This window comes from Paroedura picta, chromosome 11, assembly GCF_049243985.1.
Source record: "Paroedura picta isolate Pp20150507F chromosome 11, Ppicta_v3.0, whole genome shotgun sequence".
NCBI classification, from domain to species: domain Eukaryota; kingdom Metazoa; phylum Chordata; class Lepidosauria; order Squamata; family Gekkonidae; genus Paroedura; species Paroedura picta.
In genome coordinates this window covers 2,697,086-2,721,794 of record NC_135379.1, presented here as the reverse complement: position 1 = coordinate 2,721,794, position 24,709 = coordinate 2,697,086, and the positions used below count along the sequence as shown (strand labels likewise).

General features: G+C 49.1%; 1 protein-coding gene across 7 annotated transcripts in view; it reads right to left on the bottom strand.

Moving 5' to 3' along the window:
* The window catches only part of OBSCN (obscurin, cytoskeletal calmodulin and titin-interacting RhoGEF), a 146,165-nt gene that overhangs the window by 100,598 nt on the left and 20,858 nt on the right, over positions 1–24,709 (bottom strand). For 6 of the 7 annotated variants that reach the window (XM_077304054.1, XM_077304057.1, XM_077304056.1 and 3 more), the window contains exons 10-32: positions 24,148–24,429; positions 22,822–23,097; positions 21,222–21,497; positions 20,709–20,975; positions 18,851–19,120; positions 17,761–18,027; positions 16,492–16,758; positions 15,511–15,623; positions 14,872–15,025; positions 13,937–14,098; positions 13,678–13,782; positions 12,880–13,146; positions 11,641–11,910; positions 10,938–11,204; positions 10,453–10,722; positions 10,011–10,277; positions 8,782–9,051; positions 7,904–8,170; positions 6,213–6,479; positions 3,724–3,990; positions 2,763–3,029; positions 1,236–1,499; positions 207–473 (exon numbers count right to left, since the gene is read on the bottom strand). In XM_077304054.1, the coding sequence (XP_077160169.1) occupies positions 207–473; positions 1,236–1,499; positions 2,763–3,029; positions 3,724–3,990; positions 6,213–6,479; positions 7,904–8,170; positions 8,782–9,051; positions 10,011–10,277; positions 10,453–10,722; positions 10,938–11,204; positions 11,641–11,910; positions 12,880–13,146; positions 13,678–13,782; positions 13,937–14,098; positions 14,872–15,025; positions 15,511–15,623; positions 16,492–16,758; positions 17,761–18,027; positions 18,851–19,120; positions 20,709–20,975; positions 21,222–21,497; positions 22,822–23,097; positions 24,148–24,429 (5,649 nt within the window). The remainder of the gene's footprint in view (positions 1–206; positions 474–1,235; positions 1,500–2,762; positions 3,030–3,723; positions 3,991–6,212; positions 6,480–7,903; positions 8,171–8,781; positions 9,052–10,010; positions 10,278–10,452; positions 10,723–10,937; positions 11,205–11,640; positions 11,911–12,879; positions 13,147–13,677; positions 13,783–13,936; positions 14,099–14,871; positions 15,026–15,510; positions 15,624–16,491; positions 16,759–17,760; positions 18,028–18,850; positions 19,121–20,708; positions 20,976–21,221; positions 21,498–22,821; positions 23,098–24,147; positions 24,430–24,709) is intronic. The other variant, XM_077304055.1, reaches the window with a different exon arrangement.

Below are 24,709 nucleotides of genomic sequence, written 5' to 3'. Positions count from 1 at the left end.
CCAAATATCCCAATAAACGCAAAGGAGAAATAGGAGAGTATTTTTCAGGGAAATGTAATTGCATTGTCATAAATATGAAAAGAGGGGAGTACTGCAAGGCGAAAAAAAGAAACCCAAGCAAATAGATACACATGGACACGGAGCATCAGCTCTCAGAACTCGATTAAGCTTACCCATAATGCTTAGTGAGGACATAATTTTATTACCATTCACTTTCAAAGCCGCAGTGGTCTTCTGGTCTCCGCACACGCAGGCGTAGTTCCCCGCATCCGTCAACTCCAGGTCTTGGATGGTGAGCTCAGCAAAGCGTCCTTCTAGCCTCATCCTGTACTTGTCACTGGGCTTCAGCACCTTCTGATCCTTCATCCACTCGATGGACTCGACGGCCTTTGTCAGCTCACAGTGCAGAGTGGCTGTCCCACTCTCAGTCGCTTCCTCGTTCTTCAGCTCTTTTTTGAACTGTGCCGCCAGGGCTGAGGGACGCAGAACGGACAGACACGGGCGTGAATGGGCCCCCAAGCTAAGGGGGAGCCTCTCTCTTTGGCTAGCTGACACACCGTGCAAATCAATGTTCTCTTATGAGGAACCACCCTTCCCAAGGGATCAAGGCAAAGCATGCCATCTAGTTGCCACGGGAACCTCCACAAATTCTCACCTTGTGGGGTCTTTAAGGCAAGTGAGGAGCAGAGGGGATTTGCCTTCCTCTGCAGAGCAACCTTGGACTTTTTGGGAGGCCTCCCACCCAAGAACTGACCATGGTTGACCCTCCTTAGCTTCCAAGCTCTGACAAGGTTGGGTCTAGTCTGGGCTTTAAGGGCTGCTCCCTTTCGTAGCAGGCTTTCTACAAAATCTCCTCTCTTCCAGAATAACCTTTGGGGACCGTAAAAACTAGGCCGAGACAGAAAGAGCTGAAACAATACAATACGTCTGCATCAGCCTTGTTTTAGCGAGAAGCAGAAGCACAGAACGCACCAGAGGGCGTTCTGACAGAGGACTGCTGTCACTTGTCAAGATGTGGATCTCCCTGCAGTGCATCAATGTGTGGTAAGGAGAAGAAAATAAGCTTTAGGATGCTATGGGCTAATCCTGTGCTGAGCAGGGGGTTGGACTAGATGGCCTCTATGGCCCCTTCCAACTCTATGATTCTAAGCTAGAAGGAGAAGGAACCTTAAAAGTCCTAGGAAAGAGAGAGAAAGGTGAACCACTCAGAAAGACTGGCAGTGATGCACTTTTACCGTTCACTGTTAAGACAGCGGTTGTCTTTTGGTCTCCAGACGCACAGGTATAATCCCCAGCATCCTTCAGGTCCAGCTCTTGAATGGTCAGCTCAGCCAGGGCCCCTTCTTTCTTCATTCTGTATTTGCTGCTGGGCCTCAGGCCTTTGCGCCCCTTCATCCACTCCACTGGAGCAGATTTGTTCAGCTCACAGCGCAAAGTGACCGATCCCCCTTGAACGGCTTCCGTGTTCTTGAGAGGCTCTTTGAAACGGGCAGGCACAGCTGAGGGGTGGAAGGATGTATTTAGATGAGCTTCTCTTGCCAGGCTGGCATCTGAAAGTCACTGGGGTAGTCAAACTGCGGCCCTCCAGATGTCCATGGACTACAATTCCCAGGAGCCCTTGCCAGCATTCGCTGGCAAGGGCTCATGGGAATTGTAGTCCATGGACATCTGGAGGGCCGCAGTTTGACTACCCCTGCTTGAGAGGTTTGGAGCCATAGAGCCCTTGGTTACTTCAAACCAACTTGAGACTCCCTCACCTCTGTGGCTATGAACCATGCAGAATCCTACAGTGGGAGGGGCCTTATATGCCATTTGATCTTACCCCCTTCTCACGGCTATACCCAAAATTAGAGCACCAAAAAGAGAGAGTAATCCAACCTCGGCTTGGAGATTTCTAGCAAGAATGAGCCCATTTTCCCAGTAATTTGTTCCATCGTCGAATTATGACCAGATTCAAGTCCCATCGCTTTTGAGACCAACATGATTTTTTGAAGTATGACCTTTTAAGAATCACAGCTCTCTTCATCAATTATCTGAAAAGGGGAGCTTTGACTATTATACCCTCCAAATTGTTTGAATATTCAAGATCTGTAGAGAGCATGATTCGAAAACATTTGGAGAATATCCTACAGGGGGCACTGGGGGAGGTGTGTAGTTGGCATAGTCGATTAGGAACTTCCGGGTATTTTTTAGAGAATCTCCTTCCATGTCCTGATTGGCTCACTGGGAGACTTCCTGCTCCTTTTTCCTCCCTAAATTTCAACTACAGCCTACCTCCCTGTAATTTAAGCCCATTATATCTTGTCTTGGGAGGGGGGCGGGTAAGCAGGGATCAAATCTTTGCCCTCTTTAATGTGACCATCTCTGAAGACCATGGGCAGGCCAAGATATCGTGTAATGTGTAGCTCAGCCCTGAGCTGCCCAGACAATAGCAGCCAAAAGCTCTGCCTTATCTTCATACTCGTGAGGCCACCAAAAAAACACTTTAGCATGCCTCAGTGTAGGCAGACTTGATTCTGACGGAAGTGGGATTCAGGTCCAGATTATGGGCCACGCCATTGAAGTATCATGACCATTGGCCAAAGACAAGGGTCCAAAATCCGAAACTGACATTATGGGAAAGCCTCCCTGACATCTCCAGTGAGATGGACTGGTTTCACAGGTAAACCTCAGCAGGCCAAGGAACTTTAGGGAAGCAGGCAAGTTTAAAAAAAGAGGGAGGAAGAAAAGAGATGAGAGGAAAACTCCTCCGTTCACCCTACCATTGATTTTGACCTGCGCTGTTGTCTGCTGCTCTCCGGCGACACAGAAATATCTCCCAGCATCCTCTGGTTCTGTGCCACGAATGACCATTTCCGCCACACACCCCTCCTGCTTCATCTCGTACTTCTCGCCAGCCCGAAGAACCGTTGTGCCTTTCTTCCAGGTCACAGACATGTCAGGCTGGGCAAGGACACAGCGGAGAGCCACGCTGTCCCCCTCTTCCTTCTCCACATCCTTGAGCTCTTCTTTAAAAAGGACCGGCGCTGCTAAAAAGCACAGGTCAAAGGGGAAGGGAGGACAATTAAAACCCTGGGCATCAATGTCGTATGGCCATCTTGAGCCACACACAAGCAAGGTCACCCAGTAGGCAGCGAGAGGCAAATGCGTTTCAGGTGGATTCTAAGTTCTCGTCCTCCCTGCATGGAGGAAACTAACACCCTTTCTAAGAATAAATAATATTTCTGGACTAAGGATTGCTGCCTGCAGCCCACACATATGTTGACCATTTAAAAATTAAATAATAAAATTAAAAATTAAATAATAATAAAAAATAAATAATAAAAATAATAATAATTTAGCAGAAGAACTGTTTTTATATCCCGCTTTTCACTACCCGAAGCGGCTTTCCCTTCCTCTTCCCTACAACTCTACCCAAGTGTCTAGCTTTCTTGAAAGATTTTCAATGAGACCTCAAACTGGAGATCCACCACCACTACTTTAGATAACAAGCATAGTACATGCGCTATTCCCTTGCGCATCAGCCCCACCATCTTGGCCCCTTTGCACATGCTCAGTACCCAAAGAAGCCCCTTTCCAAGCATGAGAGCCAAGAACTGTTACACTTGTGCGTCCTAACAGACAAGCGACCCGTGGAATGAGAAACAAGCACCAAGGACTCACAAAGAGTGCACAGTAGGCGTTAACACAACGAAGAACTGCAAAATGGCACGTTCGGCCTACCCGTCACTTCGACACGAGCAGTGGTCTTCAGCTCGCCGGCACAACAAGTGTATTCGCCCGTGTCCGTGGGCTTGGCGTCCCGAATGACAAGCTCCGTCACTGTGCTGCGCTGCTTAAATTCATACTTGTCGCCCTCTTGGAGAATGACGCTTCCTTTCATCCACTGCACCGGCAGGTCCGGTTTGCTAAGCTCACAGGAGAGCCGCACCTTGCTTCCTTCCTTCGCTTCCCTGTTCTGCAGTTCTCGTTCGAAAACGACCGGCAGAGCTAAGAGGCAGAAGGCGAAATATCAAATGAAGAAAAAATGGAAGCTCTTCGGCTTCCTGAAAGTGAGGTTCCCAAGCAACGCAAAACGGAGGCCAGAAAAGGGCATAAAAGGCCCCATTTAACTCCACGGCCTATTGTCAACAGGGACATTAGGATAGCCAGAAACCCAAAAAATAATCATAACCAGCTCAATGCTTTTTTTTGGAACACATTCCAGCGCTCTTCGTGTGAATCCTGATGTTCTCCATCCTCGGATTTAGCCACCCGCTATAAGCTACACGCCATCACACAGAACACAACAGAAGACCATAAAGTTGAACTCGTACATGCACGGCAGTAGACAACAGACAAACATGCAGTGGTCACATCCAAAAGCACACAGTTTGACGGACAGCTTCAGAAAATACAGACAACAAAACGCTTTCATGATGCCATATCCATTGGCTCTGCTTTCTCCTCCTCATCCACGGATTTCACGGGACAGAGGACTGCAAATATTGGTTCATAGCAGCATCCAGCAGAGCACAGATTAGTGGTGAAGGATAGTTCTGGTTTCTACCTTCCCCCCCTCCCCATGAGTTTTGATATGACAACAGCAAACTGCACAAAGACAACAATGAATTCAATTGAACAGGACAGGTAATTGACAGGCGATTGGGCAGGACAGGTAACTGACAGGTAATTGGACAGGACAGGTAATTGGGTAGGACGGGTCCTTCCATTGGTTGATAAGATCCCAGAGTGGGAGAGTCATTTCTAAGTTCTGTATGGTCCACAGCGGGGGGGGGGGGCGGAGTTTAAGTCATGTTGCTCAGGAGTTTCGCATTGTGTTTCTAATTGTCTTCTTGTACAGGAATATGAAGATGGGATTCTTCTTCTGAATCATCCACCTTTATCTACATCACGCGTCCTCAACGTGGGGGTCCACCCAGTGCTTTCAAACAGTGGCCAGGAAGGGCTTCTTGCCGAGCAAGGCTTCCGATTGGCCACTGGAGATCTTATCGGCTGTGCAGGAATTCAAAAACGTTGACTTTGGCAGCAGCTGTGACCACCGCACAAGGTTCTTCACTGAGGGATTGGAGGGAGGCTGCAGGAGCTGTTTTGTAACTGGCTCCGCCCCTCCGCAGCAGCCATTTTGTGGTTCCGCCAAACAAGCTGTGTCTGTTTTCCACAGGTGCCCCCCGGCTCATACAGGATGGAGACCCCAATCTAAGTCAAAGGATTCTCACTGTCCCCCGCCCCTTTTGTGCTGTTTCATGATTGTTCAACCCACCCATCTTCTTCTGGCACTTTGGGGATAAACCTCTCAGTCACAGCTACGAGAGAGGCATGATGTTGCCGTGTCTTCCACCACACGTTCTTCTATATGTGGATCTCTGGAATCTCCTTTCCCTCCAGTCAGCATGGAGTAGGGGCTTATCCAAAAAGCCAGTAAGCAGGGCTAGGTTCTGCCAGAGAGGTTCTCCATAGCAGGAAAGACCTTTCTTTTACCATCTAGGTATTTTTTAGGAGATTTGCTCTGTGTGAGCGTGTAAAACGCCATCCTTTTGTCTCTGACTCATAGCAACCCTATGACCTAACAACTTTGCTTCTTTTATAGGGTCGATCCACCTCATTTCGGGTCACGTCTGAGATACTTGCTATCAGCCTAAAAACAGAAGTAACACGAGCATAGACAAACGGACCAAACAGCAACAGGAAATTCCCCAGAGTGGCCCATTCCAAGTGAGCTTCTGGTGTGTACCATGCGTGGGAGAGCAGCTCTGAGTGCAAACATCAGCCTGTAGAATAAGAGAATTAAACGAAGTTCCATCCTTATGGATAAACATAAAAATTACATAGTGCAATGAATTCAGTGCGTTATTTATCTGCCAGTATGGATCCACAGCAACTCATTTGATTGGAAAATAAAATGTGTTCAGGATTGATCGGAGAAGGTGGGAACTTGGCCTCTCTGTTGCATCAATTTCGCTAGAAATTTTGTATTATTTTATTTGTTTCGACTTATTGCCTGCCATTCTCATAAGTGGCTCGTGGTGGGTTACAATTGTCCGTGTTAAAAAGCCCCGTTAAAACCCCATTAAAACAATTCCGGATAATCATCAATAGACAAAACAGACTCTTAAAACACTTAAAACATTGGGAGTATAGTGTGATGTTTCCCCATGCAGACATAATAGCCCCTTCTCTGTTGCAATGAGGCGTCTTTATGAAATCCGTACCTTGCACAACCAGTTTGGCGCTCGACTGAGAATCGCTGATGTCACACGTGTAGATGTCGCTGTCATTTTCCTGCAGGTCGTTCACTGTGAGCTGCAGGACATTGGCCTTCTGGGAGATCTCGTATTTTTTGCTCGCCTTCAGATCGGCGATTCCTTTCCTCCACGTCGCCGTGGCAGCTGGCTTCTTGGTTTCACAGGTGAAAACGGCTTTTTTATTTTCGTCCACCTTGAGATCCGTAAGATCCTTGATGAAGCAATTCCCTGTTTCTGGAAGCAATTGAAACACCGTGTGATATTTCAAGCCTACGAAGAACATGCTGTCGAGCCTCAAGTAGCCGATTTAGCTTAACTCTCCCATTAAACATTAGCCCAGTTGTAGAGAGGGGTCTGGAGGTAAGCTTGAGGTTGGTTGTAACCTTCCCCAACAGCCAAGGACCTCAGCACCCGATCCACACACTGGCCATGGGCCCCGAGCAATTTCAACTTGACAGAATTCTGCCTTACCACCATCGCTACCAGCCCGTCCACTCTGCCAATACTATTTCAATAGGTTCTTGGGAACCAAGGGCAAAGCATCTGTCTCCATTAATGCAGGGTTCCCCAACATTATGTCCGTGGGGGTCCATGATGCCCACCAATTATTTTCTGGAATCCACCAAATGTTTTTAGACAGTGGGTAGGAAGTCAGGCGGAGCTTTTCCTTAGCAAAGATTCTGATTGGCCACTGGAGATTTGATTGACTGTGTGCATTTTTTAAAAATGTTGCCACCACAACTGCCACCACAACACAAGGATGTTCTCTGTGTGATTGAAAGTAAGTCATATTGTGTCCAACATAGCCTCCAAGGGCAGCCATTTTGTGGCTGTCTCTGCCTCCTGGGGCAGCCATTTTGTGGCTGTCTCTGCCTCCTAGGACATTTTGTGGCAGCCATATTGTAACTATACAGTGTCAGAATTTCAAAAGGTGCCTCGCAGGCTCAAAAAAATTAGGGATCGGACCCTGCATTAATGTATCACTGTATTAAGAAAGGGGACAAAAAAGGCTAGGAGGAGAAGCATTCTAAAATATCGGAGATAATTTCATGACTGATAAGCCGGCTGAAGTGCTCTTTGTTGAGGAAGACCTCTTGTGAGAAAAGATATGGGCTCAAGTTGGCCAGCACTGCAAGGTGTATTCTTCCAAACTGGGAAGGACACCCCCACACCTGCACTCCCCAAATGTGGAGCTATACTAGATCACGGGTTCAGCTAACCCAGCATCCTGTTTCCGCCCATGACCAGTCCAGTGCCACAGGGAGGCCTACATGGAGGCCCAAAGTGACCAGCCCCTCCTCCGTTGACCGCTCCCCAATTTCTGACGAATGAGAAATCCGCAGCCACGGGACCTCGAGATCCCATTCTGCTGTTGTGGGTAACAGACAACAGCAGACCTAACGTCCAATTTTGGCCTGAATGACCGTAAATAAAATTTGACTTTGACCTAACCTCCAAACCAGATGGATGTCCTGAGCCGTATGGAAGGGCAGTAAAAAAATCTAATACAAATAAATAAATACATTTGCCCCCACACATATCCCTTTTAACGCCATGTAAGCCAATCGCTATGACCGTATCTTGCAGCCCTGAGCTGCACAAGTCAAGTCCCCTCCAAGTGATGCAAGGCCCCCTTCTTCATGGGCACAGCCACTGACCTTCCACCGTAAGGCTGGCCTTGGTTTTGGAAATCTCCGTCTCACACGTGTACACGCCGCTGTCCTTGACGGAAGCATCGTGGATGATCAAAATTGCCCTGGTTCCCTCCTGCCGCAGGTCGAACTTCTGGCTCCTCCGGATCTCTTTGCCGTCCTTGCTCCATTTGAGGTTGCCGTCCCACTTAGACGTCTCACAGCTCAGGCTGACCTCCTGCCCCACGGATGCGGTCCTGTCCTCCAACTGCTTTGTAAATTCTGCCGGTTTTTCTAGGGGGAAAGATGTTGGCGGAGTTTAAATATTCGAGGCATTGGGCTGCTTAAAAGAATAAAATAGCTTTATTTAGAAAAGAAAATACTTTGTGCATAAGAGAAAGAGAATATTATCAGTCTAACTGAGTTGACCAGGGAAGGGTGGGGTACAAACATTATTATCATCATCATCATCATCATCATCATCATCATCATCATCATCAATAATAATAATAATAATAATAATAATAATAATAATAATCCATGCCATCTGTTCTGGAGGCAAGCAGGGAGGAAGTGAGCTCAAAGGAACAGGAAGTCTCCGACTGAGCCAGCCAGGACACTGGAGGAGACTATTTAAAACTATCACAAAGTTCCTGTTCTAACTATGCTAAATATTCATCTCCTCTGACGCCCCCTGGAAGACGCTGCTCTGTCGTTGAGCCATGCACACAATAGATCTTGAATATGCTAATCCTCCACGTTAAGTGCCCTATGAACAGCAAAGGTGCTGCAGAAATGGCAGCCAAGAGGTACTCATTAAAGCACTGTGCGCATCCCGTTAGATCCAGCAGGGCATGCTGAGGACTAGTGCCCCCTTGCCATAACATGCACGCAACGTGACCTACCTTTCACAACCAGATTGGCTTTGGAGTTGAGGTCACGGACTGAGAAGATCACTTCTCCCGCATCGGACGGCCGGGCCTTTTTGATGTTGAGCGTGTATTTCCGCCCTTTGTTGAAGGCTCTAATCCGCCCATCCTGGCCCGCTTCCGTTCCGTTGACCAGCCAACGGCAGTCTTCCACACTTTCATGGGAAAGAACGCATTCAAAGCTGCAGCTCTCCCCTTCCAAAACTTCAGCGTTCTTTAGACGTTTAGTGATGCCAATATTCAGCTCTGGGGAAGGAAGGGAGGAAGGGGGTCGAGGGACAATCAGGGAGAGGAATGTGGCAATCTGGCACACCCAAGGCTGAAAGCAGGTCCCTCTTCCAGTGGCTTGTAATACAGACGTGAGACATAAAGTGGCCAGACTGCTCCTGTGCATCGCAAACACTCCTGCACTGCCAACAATCACACATATATCAGAGTTGCACTGAAGGCTAAGAGGTGATTTAAGCCCCACGCGGTTGAGCAAGCACAACACAAGCCCCCCATGGCCTTCCAAAGCCCAAACTGTTTTGTGTCCACACTTAAAATAGGATCAGTGCTTGCACTCGAAAGCTCACGCCCTGAATAAATCTTTGTTGGTCTTAAAGGTGCCCGACTGGACTCTGGTTTTGTTTTATTGTACTTAAAATAGGAATAACAGCTAGTGCTATGAAGTGCACAGAAAACACCTTGTGGGCAACACAAAGCTTGAGTCCCATGGGACATTTGACGCCAACAAAATTTAATGCTGGGTAATTCTGATGTTGTTCATTATTATTTTAAATAATTGTAATACTTTTAAACTTAATTGATTTACATGAATATGTTTCATTGAAGATACATGTAAATGATGTAAACTACCCTGAGTGCTTGGGAAGGGCACTATAGAAATTTAAATTGATTGATTGATTGACTGATTGATTGAGTTAAAAAAGCGTGTGAGTTAACTCTTTCAGAGTTTATTCTTCGTACAAGTCCCTAAGCTCCTCAGCTGGTTGCTTAGGCAACACTGAACGGCACTTAATTGTTTTCGATTGCCTTAACAGTTTTTAACACTTCTGCATTCTATATGGTATTGCAAACCGCCAAAAGCCAAATAAACCAAATCCTAATTCTCCGTCCCCTTCAAAGCCATGTGTGTGATACTGAGTTTTTACATGGATCCCCCAACCCTACCATGCAGGGTCTCCCCATCTGCTGCCCCCTACCTTGAACACTGACTTTCGACTTGGCGACCTCGGTGCCCAGGTCACAGGTGTAGAGCCCAGCATCACTCTTGTTCAAGTTGTGGATGATGAGGCTTAACGTCTTCCCCGCCTGCAGCATCTCGTACTTCTCTCCGGGGGTGAGTTCCACTCCCTCCTTCTTCCAGATGGGCTTGACCTTTGGCTTGGAGGCCTCGCATTCCAGAGTGACTGTACCACGTTCCTCCCCGACGACATCGTCTAGCGACTTCATGAAGACGGCGGGCTTCTCTGAAAATATATACACATAGATTGCAGAAGGGAAGACCACAGTTGGTTCATATGCGAGCAAACTGGGTTCGTGGGAACTGCAGTTCAGTTTGTAGTTCTCTCCAGGGCCATTAACCAAACCAAACCGAATGGCATTTTTGTTGTTTGTGCCCAGCCCCTAATAAGGGGGGCTCACCTTTCACCTTGAGCCGAGCGCTCTCAGAGAACCGCTTCTGCACTTTGACCGTCACCGTACCAGCGTCTTCCGGCATGACGTGTTTCAGTGTCAGGGAATGACACTTGGCCAAACTCTTGATCTCGTTGAAGTTGTTGGGGTAAAGATGCGTGTCGTTGAGGAACCATTCGACTTCCTCGCTGTCCTCCGACAGCTCGCAGGAGAAAACGGCACAGCTCTCCTCTTCGATCTCCACATCCTGCAGGTGTTTTGTTATCTCCACTTTGCGGTCTGTTGGGGGGAAAGGAAAATGTACATAGTGAGATTCCACAGTGTGTTATTTCCCCAGACTGATCAATGCTTTGGCATATTGCAGAGTCCCTTGGCACCCAGAACCCCTTCCTTCCATGCATGAAAGCACGTTTTCCCATTAAGGACGCCCATCACAAAAGGGCACAATCTTCTTTTGGCACAAAAACACAGGAGGTGTCGTTGAAAGCACATACCCAAGACAGACAGCTTGGCTTTGGTCTCCGCACTTCCAGCTCGACATTTGTAGACCCCCGAGTCTCCGATATTTAGCCTTAAGATTTTGAGTTCTGCTGTATTCTTATCCCTCTTGGGTTTGAATCTCTCAGAGGGCTCGATCAGGGTGTGGTCTTTGTACCATTCTACCATCTTTGGCGAAGGCTTGAAGTCACAGGAGAGGACCACTGAATGAGTTTCCAGAACAACCTTATCTTCTAAGGGTCTAGTAAAGGTCACTTGGAGGTCTGCAGAGAGGAGATCAAGATCAAGGATGGTTCATTTGGTTTCAGACTTGGGGAAACTATGCATGGCATTCCAACACAAAAAGGTCGGAAGGTAAAATAAGCAAAAGCGCAGTTTTTAATCAATTTTTAACGTTAATTGCACATGACCAATACATTCAGGCAGAGCTCAACATTACCCAAAAGACTTTGAGCTCTGCCTGAATTTATTGGTCACATGCAATTTTTATACAGCTGAAGAAGTCCAAGAACGAAACTAATTATCACCTACGAAACTAGTCTTGGTTGTGTTTGAGGATTACTATTCAAGATATTGAAGAAAAGATACTTTTCTTCTCGCTTAATGTTGTCCTCGAGTTGCAACAAGACTATCTTACGAGAGTTGAAACTAATTCTTCGGAAATGAACTCTTTAAGGTCGCCAGTCCCCAGAGATTTACCTTTCACAATCAAGTTTGCCAAGGACTTTGATTTGCCAATTGCAAACTGGATGGTGCCCGTCATGTCCGCATCGGTCTTCTTCAGGATGAGGTAGTGGATGGTCCCCTCTTGCTGTATGACAACATCCTTGCTGGGCTGCAGGAGCTCTCCACGGAGAGACCACTTGGGGGGCCTCACGGACCGGATGGAGATCTCACACTCAAACCGGGCTTCGGCCGGCTCTGTCACCTCCACGTCCCTCAGCTCCCTCACGATGTTGATTGATTGCTCTGAGGAGAAGCAGAAATGAGGAAGAAGCGGAAAGCTAGTGGACCACCCTACCTCTGTGCTGCAACTACTGCTGCTTGGAGATATGGACCCAGCATGGGGTCGGATGGTTCCCTTTAGCTAATGATTAATCTTTTCTCTGGTGCAAGGAGTTGTCAGTGGTGGATCATGCCTCTTCTGCCAGGAGTAGGTTCCCTGCACTGGAGGGCAGGCTCTACCACTAGCAGAATAGAACTTCTGGATCTGTACCATGGAAGAAGAGTTGGTTTCTATTGCCCTGCTTTTCACTGCCCAGAGAGTCTCAAAGTGGCTTCCAATTGTCTTCCCTTCCTCTCCCCACAACAGATACATGAGGTAGGTGGGGCTACGAGAGCTTTAAGAGAACTGTGGATGGCTCAAGGTCACCCAGCTGACTGCATGTGGAGGTGGAGTGGAGAATCAAACCTGGTTCTCCAGGTTAGAGGGTGCCACTCTTAGCCACTACACCACACTGGCCAGTAATACTATCACTGAGTACTCTTTACACAGAATATACTACTTTACACAGATAAAAATGTGGAATTTCTGGCCAGAGTGGGTAGTGATGGCCAGAGCAATAAACAGCTTTAAAACAGGATTACATAGATTCATGGAGGATAAGTCTGCTAGCCATGGTGACTGAGGGGAACCTCCACATTCAGAGGCACTAGGCGTCTGAATCCCAGAGGCAGGCGGCAACACCAGGGTCAGACCTTGGCCTCCATGCCCTGTTGTTGACCAACCAACTGGTTGGTTGGCCACTGGGTAAGACAGGATGATGGACTAGAACAGGGGTAGTCATGAGCCCCTGCCAGCGAATGTAGTCCATGGACATCTGGAGGCCCAAAGTTTGACTGCCCTTGCTCTAGGTTGTTCTAAGATGCAGATAACCAGCGTGTGCCCTCTGTTTCATGGGCTCCACCCACACTTGCTAGCCAAGAAACGGGAGATACCTTCCACGTAGAACTGGGCACTGCATTTATCATCGATGGCGTCACAGGTGTAAATGTCCTCGTCGTCAAACTCCGTGTCGTTGATGATCAGCTTCCGGTAGACCCCATCGCTTACAATCTCATACTTCGGGCCCGGACAGATCTCTTGGTCATTCTTGTACCACGTGACCTCGGCATTGGGGCGGGACACCTGGCACTCCAGAAAGCCCCGGTGCTTCTCCAGGGCGATCTTAATGCGGAGAGGCTTTACGATCTTGACAGGCAGTTCTGAAGGAGAAGATTGGTTTTTAAAAAAAACAATTGATCAATAATTGTAATGAAAACTATAACGGTTAGATCCTTAGTAGAGATGTAGGGAGTTCTCAGGCTGTCACAGAGATGAGGTCTGTAGCAGCAGAAAAGAGCAAGAATCCAGTCACGTCGTAAAGACTAACATAATTTGTGTCAGGGGAGGAGCTTTGGTGAGTCCCTGCTCACTTCTTCAGATTAGGTCACTCATGTTCCTTTGTTTAAAAGTCCCCCCCCCCAATTTTTTAAAAAATATAACAACAATAGCAGCAAGTCTGCAGATCAGCCATTTCCAAAAATGTACAAATACAAGCAGTCATCTGAGTTTGGGGGGAGGAAACGAACTATTCATATCATATTGTTTTTACGGAACTACCTTGTCATTTGAAATGTTCTTTTTGTTTGAGCGTCTTAATGTTTTTCTGCATGCTTCCTCGAAGATCCTTATCGGGCGGAAAGGCGACATAAACTTGTTTTAAATAAAAGGACAGAGCAAACGATCATCGCTACCTTTCACTTTAAGTTGTGCTCGGGATTCGGCGGTTTCCGCAACGAACTTGATCTCTGCGGAATCCTGTACCTCCACGCTTTTGTAGACGAGGGCGTAGCTCTTCCCTGTGAGCAGAAAGGCTGATTTAGTTGCAGTGTTAATTGTGACGTTAAGACAAAACCACTCCACCTGCCCAAGTGGAACAAAGAAGGCATAAGCAGCAGACATGGGACCAATTCATCCCTCCCACAAGTCACCCTCCGTCTGGCCCCTGCCCACCTTCTTGACGCAGCTTGATGTTGTCTCCGGCTCGAATCTTGTTCTCGTTGCTGAACCACTGGGTCTGTACGTCGTCGTGAGAGATTTCGCAGAGGAAAGCCGCGCTCTCTTTTTCACTCACTTCCACATCTTCCAAGGGCTTCACAATCTTGATATCGCGAGCTAAAGATTCGCAGAGATGGGGACAACATGAGACATTTCTTCCTTCCCCTGTTCTGTTGAAAAGGCGCTCAAACTAAATAGGCTCCGCTCTAGAATCTCCCCCGCTTTCCGGATTCACCTCGCCCCCCACTCCTCCCCCGCCCAACTCACCTTAAACAGGAAGAGCACTGCATTTTAACACTATCGGGTGACGTCACCAGGAAGTGATGTCAGTACATCGGGGTCATTGGGGGTCAATGCTCTGGGTTTTGGGCAAAACTCTATGGATTGAAGCATATTCTACCGTAGAGTTATGCCCCCAAACCAGAGCTTTGTCTACCAACATCTCCAATGTGCCGACATCATTTCCAGGTGACATGGCACTTCTCCCCACTCCTGGAGGGCTCCCCCTATCCCCCCCCCCAACAGCATTAAAGGACCTGGGGCTATTCCGCACACAATAGATAATGCACTTTCAATGCACTTTAGAAGTAGATTTTCCTGTTCTGCACTGGAAAATCCAGCTGCCAAAGCACATTGAAAGTGCTTTATCCTTTGTAAGCAGACTAGGACCTGAAAACCCTAATCACCTTACATTATAATACAGTATTTCTTTCTAGGGATGATCGGATGAACCATTATTTTCTTTTTAGTGTAAAGTTGACCACACTGGAAAGCCAACCCCTAAACCTACATTCCTCACATCATAAACATCTGTGGACCCGCTCACCACCCAGGCTCCCTGTGCCACAAAGGCGTGGAGAAAGATTCTGCCCTTCCCCCCCAAGACATACCCTGGACCTCCAAAGCAGCCGAACTCTTGTCATCCACCGCATCACACATGTATTTCCCTTGGTCTTCGTACTCGCATTTGTGGATCGTGAGGCTCCTTTGTGTCCCTCGGGAAATTATTCCCAGCTTTTTACTTGGTCGCAGCTCAACTCCATCCTAGAAGGAAGAGGCCTCAGTAAGGGCTCATCGATGCATTCTGCGTGGGTTCAGGAATCCATCCGGGTCTTCCCAAGATTCAAGGGGGTGTGAAGGCTCAAGGGGGTGGCAGGTGACAGTAGATGAGTGATAGGGTTGTGAGTGTCCTGCACAGTGCAGGGGGTTGGACTAGATGACCCAGGAGGACCCTTCCAATTCTATGATTCTAAGATTCTGTAAAGCAGACTTTGCCAACCAAGACATCTAGGTTTGTAAACTTTTAAATTATGCTAATTTGCTGCTATTCATGCCTTCATCTTATATATTTATGATTGCATTTCTCTATATGCCTTGTTTGGCAAAGTCTGCTTTACAGAATCTTAGATGACTCCAGGGTCATCTAGCTCAACCTCTTGCAGAGTGCAGGAATGTCCCCGGAGAAATGTGCATGCGCCAGAACTGCCTGGGGGGGGGAGTGAGAGATGCCTCGCGGGCAAGATCCGTACCTTGCGCCACTTCACGTTCGCATTGGGCCTGGAGACTTCACACTCAAAGGTCCCGTCGTCCTTGTGCTGAACTTTGACGTCCTTCAAGGGCTTGGTTATTTTTACCGGCCGTTCTGCCGAGGAAAAGGAAGACAATAGAAAGAGGTAGGAATGATCAGGTTTTAGAGAGCATTGCTTGATGACACAAACACACAAACGGCATTTCGCAGTACCAAGCCCAAGAGCTTTCGGGGCCCAAGTTCCAAGGCCTGCAGATGTGCATACTGGATATTCCCTATAGCCTCAACAGTAACATCCAGTTTGAGAACATAACAACACAACGTTTTGGACAGGATGGGCCATTGGTCTGTTCCAGCATGGCTTCTCTTAAGTTCTTCTGCCTAGGACAGGGATGTTTTGTCTTCTTGGTGCTGGGGGGGGGGGGCACAGTGGGAGGGCTTCTTGAGTTCTGGTTCCGCTGGTGAACCTCCTGATGGCCCCTGGGATTTGGCCATTATGTGACACAGATTGTTGGACTGGATGGGACGCCAGCCTGAGCCAACATGGCGTCCCTTAGTGACTAAACACACTACCATGCCTGATCCTGATTGTGCTTCCTGGGTACCTAAAACCAGTTAGCTCCATACACAGATGAAAATGTGGCATTTTGGGTATGTCAAAAATGAAAGGCAAGTGCAAACCATTCCAAAACTTCAGATGGTACAGAATAACACAGCCCACCTACCATCAGGTCCTAAGCAGACTTTACGTATCACTCCCTTTTGTAGACAATTGGTCTATTATTATTATTATTATTATTATTATTATTATTATTATTATTATTATTATTATTATTATTATTATTATTATTATTATATTTGTTACTCGCCTCTACCCGGAGGCTCGAGGCGAATTACAGCAATAAAAACCCCAATTGGCCAGGTTGAAGTGCTAGATTACCCAAAAGACAGAGTTCCAGAGAGGGCCACAGTGGATGCTCACCTGTCACGTTAAGTCTGCCTGTTGAGTGGACGCTTTCCGCCTTGAAGGAGACAAGCCCAGAGTCCTCCAGCGCCAGGGAAGAGAGGGTCAGAGAATGTTTCTTCCCCTGGACGCCGATCCGGCAGTTGTCCTGCGCTTTCAGCCTCAAACCGTCCTTCATCCAGGTCGCCTCCACGTTCTCATGTGATAGCTCCACCTCAAATGTGGCACAGTCCCTCTCGTGGACGTCCACCTGCTGCAAGCCTTTCACCAGCTTGATGGGCCTCACTTAGAAATAAAGAAATGTTGGGAATGATGTGTATATTTATTTAAAGTATTTTATGCCCTGCCCTATTCTTATTTTATTTTTTCCCAGCCTCAACTGTAGGCCTGGTGGAATAGCTCAGTTTTGCAGGCCCTCCAGGACAGTTTAAGGTCCCGGAGGGCCCTAATGTCCTCAAGCAGAGCGTTCCACCAGCCTAGGCCCTGCTCAAGACCAGTTTATCTCTTTAGGGCAGGGGACCCTGAACAGATTTTGACCGCTCGATTGGAATACTCTCTGGGGGGGTATAGGGGAAGAGGCAATCCCAAAGATACAAGGGACCTTCTGTATGCCAAGCAGAGGTTCTACCATTGATGCACCATCTTTCCCAGGGGCGGTCTCCATGTTGCTCCACTTCAAATGCATTTCTATATGTTTTTTAAACGAATCTTTTGAAGTTCTGCCATTCCCCCAACAATGATGAAGAATGGAGCTTGGAGTGTCAGATGGGGGACATAAAAGGTTTATAAAACTAGCCATGGGTTGACCTGGAGATTCTTTTTGTCCTATTCCCAAAGGTTAGAACTCAAAGGCATCCCATGAAGCTGATGGGCAGGAGGTTCAGGAGGGATAAAAGGAAAGACTACTTTACACAGAGAGGGATGAAAATGTAGCATTTGCTGCCAGAGGATGGAGTGTTGGCCACAGGGATAAATAGCTTGAAAATGGAATTAGGCAGATTCATGGTGTGTTTGTGGCTACTACACACGGTGACTAAGGAGAACCTCCACATTCAGAGGCACTAAAGCCTCTGAATCCCAGAGCCAGAAGGCCACATCAGGAGTAGGCCTCACCCTCTCTGCCCTGTTGTGGGCCCATCAAAGGAAAGGGTTGGCCACCGTGTGAGACAGGATGCTGCACTAGATGGGCCACTGGAGTCATCCAACATGGCTCTTCTGAGGTTCCTACCCCCCAAATCTCACTGGTCTCTACTCGAATCTAGCTCTTCTACTAAACACCCGACGTACTTTCCACATTGACTTTCGCCTGGGTCTTGTCATGGAGGGTCTCGCAGGAATAGAATCCACGGTCCGCATAGGTGGTGCTTTTAATCACCAGGCTGTGCTTCGTCCCATCTGCCTTCACCTCCACGTTGGCACTGGGATGGAGCACGCTGCTGTTCTTCATCCACTTCACCTCTGCGGTTGGCTTGCTTAGCTCCACTTCTAGAGTCACCGTGTCCTTCTCCTCGACGGATTTGGCCTCCAGTTTCTTCACAAATAAGACCGGTGCCTCTGCATGCAAGGAATGCACACAAACGCATGAGGGGAAAATGGCAACTTTCAGAAAATCCAGAAACGGCAAAAATAAAAATGATGATGTGCCAACTATTAGGTGCCAGGAAAGGTCTTTCCCATCACCTCCTGCCTGGTCCTTTTAACTGGAGATACCAGGGATTGAACCTGGGCCCTTCTGCATGCCAAGCAGAGGCTCTGCCACTGAGCCAATGAGGTCTTTCCCATCACCTCCTGCCTGGTCCTTTTAACTGGAGATACCAGGGATTGAACCTGGGCCCTTCTGCATGCCAAGCAGAGGCTCTATCACTGAGCCAATGAGGTCTTTCCCATCACCTCCTGCCTGGTCCTTTTAACTGGAGATGCCGGAGATTGAACCTGGGACCTTCTGCCTGCCAAGCAGAGGCTCTGCCACTGAGCCAGGGTCTCAGGCCAAGGTCTTTCCTATCCCCTCCTGCCTGGTCCTTTTAACTGGAGATTCTGGGGATCGAACCTGGGGTCTTTCACACTGTCTGCCGGCTGGTCCTTTTAACTGGAGATAGCACGGATTAAACCTGGGACCTTCCACATGCCAAGCAGATGTTTCACCTGACTCAGATGTTTCTCTCTTTTTTAAAAAGAAAATATATTTTTTGAAAAATCAGGAGGGAGAAGAACAAAGGGAAAATATTCCCTAGCAGGCTAGATTTCTGATTCCAAAGTGTTTTTTAGTGTGGCAAAGAACTCACATGGTCTGAAGCGACACGCTCCCTTCTACAGCCTCAGCCACAAGCAAGCCAGTGTGTGGGATAAAATGCATTCTTTGCCGCTCCCATCTCCTCACCTTCAACCTTGAGGGTGGCTTTGCTTTCCACCCCTTCGGCTTCGGCCGTGATGTCGGCAGAGTCCTTCAGGGTCAGGCCGGTGATGGTGAGGCTGTGGCTGGTGTCCTTCTGAGCAATCAGGTATTTCTTGCTGGCCTCAATTTTGGTTCCGTTGCAGCTCCACGTGACGACGGCGTCGCTGGGGGAGACGGTGCACCTGAAGACGGCCTCTTTGCCTTCTTCCGCGACGATGTTGTGGAGGGCCTTGACAAATCTCACCACCCTAGGAACTGGGGGAGGGAAGAATGATGAACAGAACAATATAATAATGAGTAATAATAATCAGAATAACTACTATTGTCCTTCTAGCTGCATCTGAAGATCTGAGCAGGGACTCTCCTGAACACGAAGAGGAGGAGAAGGAAGAGGAGTTGGGTTTTTTTCCTTCCTCTCCCCATGACAGAGAGTCCTATGTAAACAGCTCTAACAGGACTATGACTTGCCCAAGGTCATGCAGCTGGCTGCAGGTGGAGGAGCAGGGAATCAAACCTGGCTCTTCAGGTTAGAGGCTGCCGCTCTTAACCATGGCTCCATGAAGCTACCTTTGGTCCATCAAAGTGAGTGGACTCCAAGGCAGTGGATCTGGCAGTGGATCTCCAAGGATTCAGGCTCTTTCCCATCCCTCCCAACTGGATTCTTTTAACGAGATGCCGGGGATTGAACCTGGGACCTTCTGCATGCAAAGCCGGTGTGGTGTAGTGTTTAACGGTGACAGACTCTAATCTGGAGAACCAGGTTGGATTCCCCACTCCTCCTCCCCATGCAGCCAGCTGGGAGAACTTGGGCTAGTCACAGTTCTCTGCCAGTTTGGTGTAGTGGTTAGGAGTGCGGACTTCTAATCTCGCATGCCGGGTTCGATTCTGCGCTCCCCCACATGCAGCCAGCTGGGTGACCTTGGGCTCGCCACGGCACTGATAAAACTGTTCTGACCGAGCAGTAATCTCAGGGCTCTCTCAGCCTCACCTACCCCACAGGGTGTCTGTTGTGGGGAGAGGAATGGGAAGGCGACTGTAAGCCACTTTGAACCTCCTTCGGGTAGGGAAAAGCAGCATATAAGAACCAACTCTTCTTCTTCTTACAGATGTTCTCATAGCCCTACCTCCCTCCCAAGGTGTCTGTTGTGGGGAGAGAAAGGGAAAGGTGTTTGGAAGCCACTTTGGGGCTCGTTCAGGTAGTGAAAAGCGGGGTATAAAAACCAGGTCTCCTCTCACTGAGCTACAGCTCTTCCTCCCTCCCTTTCTAAGCTCTGCCCTGAACATTCTCCCAAACTGTCTTCCAATGAGAACCACATGTTATCACTTTGTGGTGCTCTCTCTTCCCCCACCGCCCTACCTTTTTATGGATTATCTACCGAGTTCCTGGTCCCAACAAAGGACAACTTATTCTTGCAACATCTTCAATGTAGTTTGATATCTAGTGCTGGACTATGCAAAATATGCGGTGTGCATGATATAAGAGTATATATCCTGCAGGGGGCATTAGAGGAGATGTGTATTTAGCATATTCAGATTAGATTCAGATCCTGATATTTTCAAATAATCTCCTCCTGTGTCCTCATTGGCTCGATTGGAGACTTCCTGCTCCTTTGAGCACACTTCCTCTCTGATTCCCTCCAGAATGTTAGTCAGTTAGACAGTTAGGACCATCTCACTCCTCTCTTACTTACAAAGTTGTTTCCCTCCTCAACACAACTATTTTATTCTCTAAGCAGCTGGTGCTCTATGCCGCCACTGCATGCTTAAAGTCTGCCAGCACCTAGGAGGATAGACCCTTAAATGCCTAGGTGGCCCAGATCCAGGCCTAGCCCCCGACTCATACCTATGGGGGTCACGTGAACGCTGCACTTGTCGTCCCTGGCTTCACAGCAGTATTCTCCCTTGTCTTCTGTCCGAAGCCCCGTCACCACCAGGACACGTTTTTCACCAATCTCGTGCATTTGGTAGCGCTTATTCGCTTTCAGCTCCACCCCATCCTTGCGCCAGACGACTTCGCCCCTGCTCTGGTTCAGCTCACAGCTAAGAGTCAGGGTCCCCCCGATCTCGGCCTTGACGGGATCCAACTTCTTGGCAAACTTCACTGGGATTTCTGAGCATCGTGGGGAGGAGAGGGAAAGGACATCAACACAGGTACACACCAAGGGAACAAAGCATCTCAAACAGATAAGCAATTGGGATGTGAGTGTCCTGCATAGTGCAGGGGGTTGGACTAGATGACCCATGAGGTCCCTTCCAACTCTATGATTCTATGATTCTAGGATTCTAGGAAAGGTGGGGTACAAAAAACCTGCTCTTCTTCTTCTTCTTCTAACTAATTCCGGCCTCCTTTTCTCACCTTGCACTTGCACCTGGAACTGCTGCTTGTCCCCCTTGGTCTCACACGTGTACACGCCCGTGTCCTTCTCCTCTGCCAGCTTCACCGTCAAGGACCGAGAGGCCCCTTCTTTACGGATCTCATACTTCTTGTTGCTTTTTATCTCGGCTCCGTCCTTGAACCACTTCACCTCGGCGTTATCGGGCACCACGGACGCCGTCAGGTTGATACTCTTGTGCTCCTGAATGACCATCGGCTCGTCCTGAGCAGTTTTCTTCTGGAATTTGGGCTCTGGTTCTGGAAGAGCAATCCCAGATTGGGGGGGGGGGGTGTCAGGAGATATGGACTCAGAAAAGCCCTGCTGGGTCAGGCCAGGGAGGGTCCCTCCAGTCCAGCCTCCCGTCTCACCCAGGGGCCAGCCAGGTCCTCTGCAGGGCCAGCCACAGGGCAGAGAGGCCGAGGCCTTTCCCTGAGAAGACCCTCAGAAGAGCCCTGCTGGGTCAGGCCAGGGAGGGTCCCTCCAGTCCAGCCTCCCGTCTCACCCAGGGGCCAGCCAGTTCCTCTGCAGGGCCAGCCACAGGGCAGGGAGGCCGAGGCCTTCCCCTGAGAAGACCCTCAGAAGAGCCCTGCTGGGTCAGGCCAGGGAGGGTCCCTCCAGTCCAGCCTCCCGTCTCACCCAGGGGCCAGCCAGTTCCTCTGCAGGGCCAGCCACAGGGCAGAGAGGCCGAGGCCTTCCCCTGAGAAGACCCTCAGAAGAGCCCTGCTGGGTCGGGCCAGGGAGGGTCCCTCCAGTCCAGCCTCCCGTCTCACCCAGGGGCCAGCCAGTCCCTCTGCAGGGCCAGCCACAGGGCAGAGAGGCCGAGGCCTTCCCCTGAGAAGACCCTCAGAAGAGCCCTGCTGGGTCAGGCCAGAGAGGGTCCCTCCAGTCCAGCCTCCCGTCTCACCCAGGGGCCAGCCAGTTCCTCTGCAGGGCCAGCCACAGGGCAGAGAGGCCGAGGCCTTCCCCTGAGAAGACCCTCAGAAGAGCCCTGCTGGGTCAGGCCAGGGAGGGTCCCTCCAGTCCAGCCTCCCCTCTCACCCAGGGGCCAGCCAGTTCCTCTGCAGGGCCAGCCACAGGGCAGAGAGGCCGAGGCCTTCCCCTGAGAAGACCCTCAGAAGAGCCCTGCTGGGTCGGGCCAGGGAGGGTCCCTCCAGTCCAGCCTCCCGTCTCACCCAGGGGCCAGCCAGTCCCTCTGCAGGGCCAGCCACAGGGCAGAGAGGCCGAGGCCTTCCCCTGAGAAGACCCTCAGAAGAGCCCTGCTGGGTCAGGCCAGAGAGGGTCCCTCCAGTCCAGCCTCCCGTCTCACCCAGGGGCCAGCCAGTTCCTCTGCAGGGCCAGCCACAGGGCAGAGAGGCCAAAGTCTCTCCCAGATGTTGTCTCCTGGGACTGGTATTTCCAGCATTCTCTCTCTTCACAAAAAACAATATCTCCGGTCTCGCTTCCAACACGCACACTCTCTTCAGATAAACATGATCTGATTGCCGGCTGCCTTTCAAAAGTGGCTCATTGCAAAGCAAGCACAGGTGTTCATCGTTCCCAAATCCCCCATCTCTCTGCTGTGCAGGAAGGAAGGATGCTTACCTGCAGCTTCCACCTTGAAAGACAGCTTCTGGCCAGCGGCTTCACAGCTGTACTCCCCGACATCTCTCTTCTCCACCCCCTCGAGAACCAGTTTGCGGGAGGTGCCGTCCACCTCTGTTCTGAATTTTTTGCTGGAGCTGAGGGGCTTCCCGTCCTTGAACCATTTCACCTGCGTTCCAGCCGAGGTGACCTCACAGGCCAAGGTCATGCTCTCCTTCAGAATAGCTTTCACCTCTTTCTGCACCTTCTCTTTATTAGCAAATACATCTGGGGCTTCTGTCACGTGGGAGGAAGACAGGAAACATCTTTTGGCTGGAGGCATTGTTTGCTAGGGTTCAGCATCGACTCTTAGGAATCCACTTTGAAAGTATTTTAACAGCAGTTTCCCTTAGAGCAGGGGTAGTCAACCTGTGATCCTCCAGATGTCCATGGACTACAATTCCCATGGGAATTGTAGTCCATGGACATCTGGAGGACCACAGGTTGACTACTTCTGCCTTCGAGGATTATGAGGGGGGTACTGTTTGTGGCAAGGGAGCCAGGTCTCCCACTAGCAGCCCTCATTACCCGTTGGCACTCTGAATGGCAGCAGGAAATGACATTGGGTAACTCTAGGAATCAATAGGGACTCTGTAGTTTTACTTTTCATTGTCCACTCCTGCTGTTATCCCTTCGCTACTCAGAATGCTCCTCTCAGGGTTTCCTTGATTCTGGTCACTTTTCTTTCTTGGGGTCACCACAAGGTCTGAATATGCTTTCTACTATCTCTTTCCATCCTAGCTTTGATACAAAGCTAGAAGCTTTTACTCTGCCTTTCCTATCCAGTATGAAGCTTTCTTATAATAAAGAACTTCTATTTCTTTTCTAAGTAACAAACCTAAGTGTGAACTTATTCCTCAGGCAGCCAAAGTATAGAAGTCCATTGTGCAGAGAGTTGGCTCTGCTTTCAGGTTATGGGCCCAGCACTTATATTTCAGCTTAAGAACATGAACATCAAAGAAGCCATGATTGATCAGACTAGTGGGTCTTCCCAGTCCAACACTCTGTTTCACAGAGTGGCCAAATCTGGTAACATCAGGGAGTCCACCAGCGAGGATAGAACTCCAGAAGCCCTCCTACTGTTGTCCCCCCAAACATCAAGAATATAAAGAATCACTGCCCCATACAGACTGTTCTATCCATACCTTCTATATCCAGTCCCCTCTTGAAGCTGTCTGAGCTTTAGCTGCCACCACTTTCCATGGCAGTGAATTCCTGCTGCAGGAACCCTAACTGAGCTTCTGAGGAAAGCATTTCCCATTCCAAAACAGCATCTTTCACTCTTACCTTCAACATTAAGCTTGAAGGTCAATTTTTGCCCAGCGGCTTCGCAGGTGTATTCCCCAGCGTCTTTCTTCTCCGCCTGCTCCACAACCAACCGTCGGGATCTGCCTTCAGATTCTGTCTTGAATTTCCTGCTGGAGGTGATCCGCACCCCGTCCTTGAACCACTTCACCTCCGTCTCAGCCTGGGACACCTCGCAGCTGAAGGAGGCATTTGTGGAAAGGACAGCCTTCACCTCTTTCTGCACCTTCTCTTTGCTGGCAAATACTTCCTCAGCTTCTGCAGCTGTGGGGGAAGGAGAGGAAAATAGCCAATCGCTTTGCCTCCTTTGAGCACCTGCTGGGGAGGGTTACATCTTTCACCCAACATTGCTTTCCAAGCCTGAAATAGCCTACATACATAATGTCGGGTGACCAGTCAGGATGCCAGTCCCCAGGTAAGACCTGGGGTTCCCGGGAACTGCACCTCATCTCCAGACTCAGCTCCCCTGGAGAAATTGGCTGCTTTGGAGGGAGGACTTTATGACAATACTTCCTGCTGAGGTCCCTCCTCAGGCTCTACCCTC